The 6,000-nt window shown below is 37.3% G+C and overlaps 1 protein-coding gene across 1 annotated transcript; it reads right to left on the bottom strand.

Moving 5' to 3' along the window:
* Positions 1–639: 639 nt before the first annotated feature.
* gm2a (GM2 ganglioside activator) lies at positions 640–4,876 on the bottom strand. The gene is made up of 4 exons (XM_047585243.1): positions 4,645–4,876; positions 3,858–4,010; positions 2,227–2,409; positions 640–2,141 (listed from the first exon to the last, which is right to left on the bottom strand). The coding sequence occupies exons 1-4, from the start codon at positions 4,750–4,752 to the stop codon at positions 1,986–1,988; spliced, it is 600 nt and encodes a 199-aa protein (XP_047441199.1). The 5' UTR covers positions 4,753–4,876; the 3' UTR covers positions 640–1,985.
* Between the last annotated feature and the right edge of the window lie 1,124 nt (positions 4,877–6,000).

Below are 6,000 nucleotides of genomic sequence, written 5' to 3'. Positions count from 1 at the left end.
TTAAAGATTGAAAACCGAACCCCTCGTCAGACTAACATCTTCCAGAGACTCCACCAGTGTTTTCTTTTTATAAACCATGACCTGGACGACTGTCGCCTTCCACAGAATCTATTTATTCCATTTTGTGGTAGAATTCGATGCAGTTTTGCAGCGTTAAGCTCAGTCACATCCGCCTCAGTGTAATTCCTCACTTTCCTCCTTTTGTTTCCTTTTTTTTTTGCTGCTTCCTGTTAACATTAAACCGCTGCACTGACCCTGAAATCACACGACTCCACTGAAGAGTCTTTTAGTTTAGCTCTGCACATGGAAACAGAGGATTTTTCTGACGTCTGAATCATCTCTGAAGCTTTTATCTGCAGAAGTAGCTCGTAATAAATTTAGTTTTAAAGCGTCACCAGAGGTTTAGATGTGAAATGCTGCCATCTTGTGGTGAAACATGATTCTGTCCCGTTTGCGTTTGACCTGTTTCCCTTGTTTCTATAATAAAATAATATAATAAATAATTTATTCATTCATTCATAAATGAAATTAGGGTTTAATTGAAACAAAACATTTTCTTTTTTTTTTTTACACAAAGTTAAATCACACCAAAGAGGAATCCGCTGCATGTTGAAGCCACAGAAATGAAAAAGACAAGAATACGAATCATGAGATGTTTATTAAAAACCAAAACATACACAGTGTCGGATCATTGCTATAAAAAAAAAATCAACAACAACAAATCATCACTTAAAAACATGACTTCTGGATTAATTTTCATCTTTACTCCAGAAGATTTAATCAGGCACTTAGAAAAAATGTGAAATTAATAAATCAATCGAATGCAAAACTAATTTAACCTCATATTCTTTTATACTTATAGAACTTTTACAAGAAAAATGAGACAAAGCAAAACAAAAAGTTGCACAGATTAAAATCACAAACTTATCACAAAATTATTATTTAAAAATGAAAATAAATTTTAATAAATTTTTTTTAAGATAATTTTTGCCTTTCGGTTAAAGATAATACTTTTTAATACTAGTTCAGAGTAAATGAGGAGAGAAGCTTCTAGTTGAGGCCTGGTTCAGTAGATGTTTTCCACTTTAGTTATTTTGGCACAAACGTCTCCGGAGCTTCAGGCATCGTCTCTAACAGACGAACGGACTGTTCTGTGTTTTATTACGAAGCCAAACGTCTTTATCCGGATTTTTCCTCATTACTTTGTCTTGTTTTGGCTTAAATGAAAAAATGTTAATGTCTAAGAAGCTCTTTCCCTTTTTATTATGAGATTTAAAGTCTCATTTTTTCTTTTTGTGTTTGAATAAATAAAACCATTATGTTCTATTATAGCAGCTCTGCACTAAGTCTTGTTGTCATTAGTTTCAAATAGCTGTAGATTTGACTGTGTTTTCACTTTGTTGACATTGTCCTGGTGAATTTACCGTATATTAAAGAGGATATTAACTGTTCACTGGTGGAGAGATCAAAACTGAAACCTGATCCCAAACGTCCCCAGTTCTTCTTTAGCTTCTTGTTTCTAATGATTGTCTCTGTCGTACCTTTTAAAGTTCAACCTGTGACACTCGGCTCAGAATAAATGAAATGAGAGAGAGAAAAGATCCAGAACACAAAACAGAAAAGTGCAAAAGCATCAAAAAAGAAAATTCATCTTCAGATCGCTTTTTTTCTGCAATGCATTGATTTTTAAATCAGTCCTTAAATGACACATGAACGGCTGCAGATGGAAAATTAAACTATAGAAAAGACGAAGCTAGATCCTGATGTAGAAAAAGTGAAACAGTACAAAAACCTGACTTCAGCGGCTCATGTTTGCGATTTTTCTAACAAAATATATTTTCACTGTTTGTGTTATTTCCCCAGAACAGTTTCCTTCTCCCACTGAAGTGAAACCGTGTGTGCGACGCCTGCTCTTCTCTTCCCCATTTCGCTGACTTTGTTTGTGCAAATAATCAAATAACCTCGCTGCTCGCTGCTTCGTGTTTTCAGTCGGACTGGATGGCGAGCTCCACTTTGAGGCAGGCCAGCTCTTTGCCGCCACCGCCCAGGACTCCCTGAACCTGGTACTTCCCGTTCGTCAGCCAGTACGGGAGGTCCACTCTGGGCAGGGAGAAGTCTGACTGAGGCAGCGAGTACGAACCCTGGGGACGCAAAGAATAAAAAAAAGACAGACTTTATTCAGTAGAACGTGACATTTATTGAGTTGATTGAAAAAGAAAGACTCACGGCTTTGAAGGGGCAGTGGCAGGGGAGGCCGTACGTGTGCAGCGGCTCGGGACAGTCCTGCCCGGGAGGGATCAGCTGGCTCAGAATATCACAGATGTCCTTGTAGTTGCAGCTGCCGAAGTCCTCCACACAGGGAACCTTCACCCAGAAACCGGCCACCTCCTTTTTCACAGTCAAGCTCACCTGGCGAAGAGGAGGAAGAGATGCTGTGAGATATTCAGTTAAAAATGTAAAACCAGGACGATGAAGCCGAGGTTTTATTCTCTTAGCAGCTACCAGGAAGTAAAACAGCTTCTCTATCTGAGGCAGCAGGTTCACAAGCTTTCATTCATCTTTACTGTCACTTTATTCCTGCAGCAGATTTCTGTGAAACTGAGAACATGGATTCGACACATTAAGGAGACCAACAGCGGCAAGAAATGTCTGCAGAAAGTAAAAAAAAAAAAGTTTTAGACTCTTAGTTTTGTCTCTTTAATTATTTCCAGGTCTCACAAAGTTCAACATTTCTCTCTGAAATGCAGCCGAGTTCAAGTTAAAGCAGAACAAAACTCATCCAGCTTTTAAAACACAAAGTTTGATTTGTGCATTTATACGTTCAAACAAAGCGAAGTCTTCAAATTGGAGGAAGATGCTTTTTTAAAAGTTCATCTTTTATTGTGGTCATAGAAAACTCACTGCTCTACTTTCTTTTCCCTCTCACATGGTCGGAGCTTTACAGCTAAACACCGACCAATAAACCTGCTGCTGCGTGAGGAAAGAAACGAAACATGACACAGTTTAACTCATCGTTACATGTCCAGAGAAAGAAACTGGACTCAGTTGAATCTGGACTCAGAAGAATCAGTTGTGTCTCTTTCCAAAGAGACACAACTGATGACCTTTTCTGTCAGTGTATATTTGTATAAATGAGAAGTTACTCATTCAGTGACTTCTGTACTGACATGGGGAACAAAACTGATTTGTTTTTAACTGATTTGAAACAAAAACACTGAACCAAATTCAGATTTATAAAAGAATTAAAACCCGTTTAAAGACACAAGAAGCTGAGTTAACTCTTAGATTCAAACATCAACATAGACTAAGTCAGGACGTGTTATTTATTTCGATTCTTCCTGTGATTGAGTTGCTCGGTTTTCTTTTGCCCATAAAATGAAATAAAAGGGCATAAAAATTTCCGTGAACTGATCTGATCACACGGAAGCTCACATGACACACGTCTCATATGCAGCAGCTTAAACAACCTCAGTGCTGAGAACATGAAGACAGATACGCTTCACTAATAAAGAATTAAATGAACTGAAGCGTGTTTCTGGGACACTTTTGGCTTCGGTTTGTAAAATTTGACCAGTTTTCCAATTGAATAAACAGAAAAACATTTTAGTTTAGACATTTTCCATGTAATTTAAATTATTATTAACATTATTTTGTGCTCAGTATACGAGTAAAACTGAAAGTTACGTGGCTCATTTGTGTTCTTTGGAGGCAGATGTTTTCACTTCTGCTTATCTGCTTATTATTTAGTGTTGCGGGAGCTAAACAGTGAAAATCATTACACCGTATTTCCTTCCTCTGTGGGACGATGGCTTGTACCACACAGAGGAGCGGTGGGACAGGACGGTACATGTACTCACAGCCAGAGGGGACTCGAGCTCGACTGAGGTGGATCCAGAGGCCGAGGCCGTCAAGTCTCCGGGGATGTTGATCGGGTCTGGAGACAAAGACAGCGACTTCAGCACGGCTGGATCGTCAGACTGTCCACAGTTCTCCCAGTCGAACCCCAGAATCTGAAAAGACCACAAATCAGTGTTCACTTATAAACCGGCCACGTTCTCTTTGAATCTTCTGTCAGTTACTGGTTTGAGCTCATTTCCACTCGCTATGAAAGTCAAACTTGTGTGAACTTGAAACCACAGAGAAGGAATCTATCACATGTTTCCCTTTCACACGGAGCACAGACGTTTGCTTTTATAAAACGACCTGATTTAAAAACTATCTTTAGAGATAAAGACACAATAAAAGACATTTAAAAGGACTAAAAATAAAATTCTGCTATTAACACTATATGTTAATTATCTGTGAATTTAAAAAGTAATCGCCTCATCTCTTTTGTTCAGTCTGCATTCAGCAAACAGACTTAAATGAAGGACTTTGATCTACATATCTGTCTGTTTCAAAGGTACAGCTAATTAGTTGTGTATTATCTTAAAGCCCTGATTAGTTTAACAACATCCTGCAGAAACAGTGCATGTCCTTTTACATGTTTTTATATTCACTTAGTTTTAACTTCCTGTTATAAACTTGCTTTTAAACCCTTTAAAAACACATAAACACGCAAAAAATCTTCATCTTAAACATGTTATTTAGACAGGATCAGATCTTGGTGTTGTGTGTAGCATATAAGCAGTAATAACAACTCACCTGTGCTTTAGTGACTTTCCTCATCCTGGAGGAGCTGCAGTTTACCTGAGTTATCAGTGCAAACACCACCAAACTCACGGTGACCGCTACAGTCAAATATTTGTCCATCTTGTTCCCTCGAAATACCGGAGGAGAAACTCACCGCGGCACAGAAGTGTTAAAATGACCCCTGGCGAAGAGAAATCGAAGATATTTATGCGGCTGATGTAACACTTCCGTGTTTACGAACGGCGCCGAGGTAGTCACGTGACAGCTGAGTCATATGACGGTTTGTTTACGTGATGAAACGTCATTTAAAAACACACGTATAAATAATCATATTTTCTGAATCGCCAAAGCATTTAGTAGTGACATAGATTAAAAATATTCGGCAAGTTATATCATTAAAATTATATATACTTTTAATCTATTTTAAAAAATAAGCGGCTCCTCTGTTTCCGGTCTAAAACAAAGATGGCGGCCAGCCGCACACCCTCCCCCCAAAAAACAATCAACTACAATTTCAGAAACGTTGATTAACGTATCTGTCTTTCAACTGATGAATTAATTATTCACCCCGATGTTTAGAAAAGTCTTGGAGGATTCTGGAAGTATTTTTTTAGCCACCGTCAACGATGATTTGAAGTTTTCTAACGTTGTCAATTTTAAAACTTTCAGAAAATTCAATGATAAGCTGTACAACTTCGGTGTGGCAAATAGCTGCAAACGGGGGTTTAAAGGTCATGTTTATCATACCATATATCCAGACTGAGACATTCACTGCTTTAGGTAAGTACTTTTTTGGCATCAGTATGTTTATTTGCCCTCGTATCAATATTTTTGAAATTCGCTAGCTTGAAGACGTTGACACACATTCTGTACATATAGTAAACAGCAAATTATGGGATCCTTGGAATATTTCCCTGAATTCTTTCAAAAAATGACACATAAAAAATTACTGTTTTATTAAATTATTATTTTTTAATAATACTGAAACACTAAAGACTCAGTAAAGTATAAGGTGATCATATTTCACACTTTTACATATAGTAAACCCATAGTCTAGCTAGCCAGAATATTTTTGTTCATAAATAATTTCATTTAATTATATAGCAAGACAGAGTTACATAGTTACACAGAACTGTTAATAAAAAGCCACAAAATGAAGACAATGCGATAAAAGAGAAAAATAAGGCGGTCTGACTGTGATAGTTGTGCTGGGAAACACAGAAATTTGGACATTTTAAAGGTTTTATATTGTGCTTATTGTTTTTTAATGTTGCTCATCTGGGAGAGACATTTGGCTATATTTATATTTTTGAAGCTGGTTATTTTGTTGTGAAGATTTTGCTCGGTATAGGGAGAATAAGAATATGA

The sequence above is a fragment of the Mugil cephalus genome, chromosome 5 (genome assembly GCF_022458985.1).
Source record: "Mugil cephalus isolate CIBA_MC_2020 chromosome 5, CIBA_Mcephalus_1.1, whole genome shotgun sequence".
NCBI classification, from domain to species: Eukaryota; Metazoa; Chordata; class Actinopteri; order Mugiliformes; family Mugilidae; genus Mugil; species Mugil cephalus.
Note: the sequence above shows the minus strand (reverse complement) of the source record. Positions and strands in the feature narration are given on the sequence as shown.

What these genes read in the sequence shown, in the direction of transcription:
- gm2a (XM_047585243.1), bottom strand. Translation starts at nt 4,752, where the DNA reads ATGGACAAATATTTGACTGTAGCGGTCACCGTGAGTTTGGTGGTGTTT. An exon ending in GGAAAGTCACTAAAGCACAG is followed by an intron (nt 4,011 to 4,644) that starts GTGAGTTGTTAT and finishes TGGTCTTTTCAG; the next exon opens with ATTCTGGGGTTCGACTGGGA. An exon ending in GCCACTGCCCCTTCAAAGCC is followed by an intron (nt 2,142 to 2,226) that starts GTGAGTCTTTCT and finishes TTGCGTCCCCAG; the next exon opens with GGTTCGTACTCGCTGCCTCA.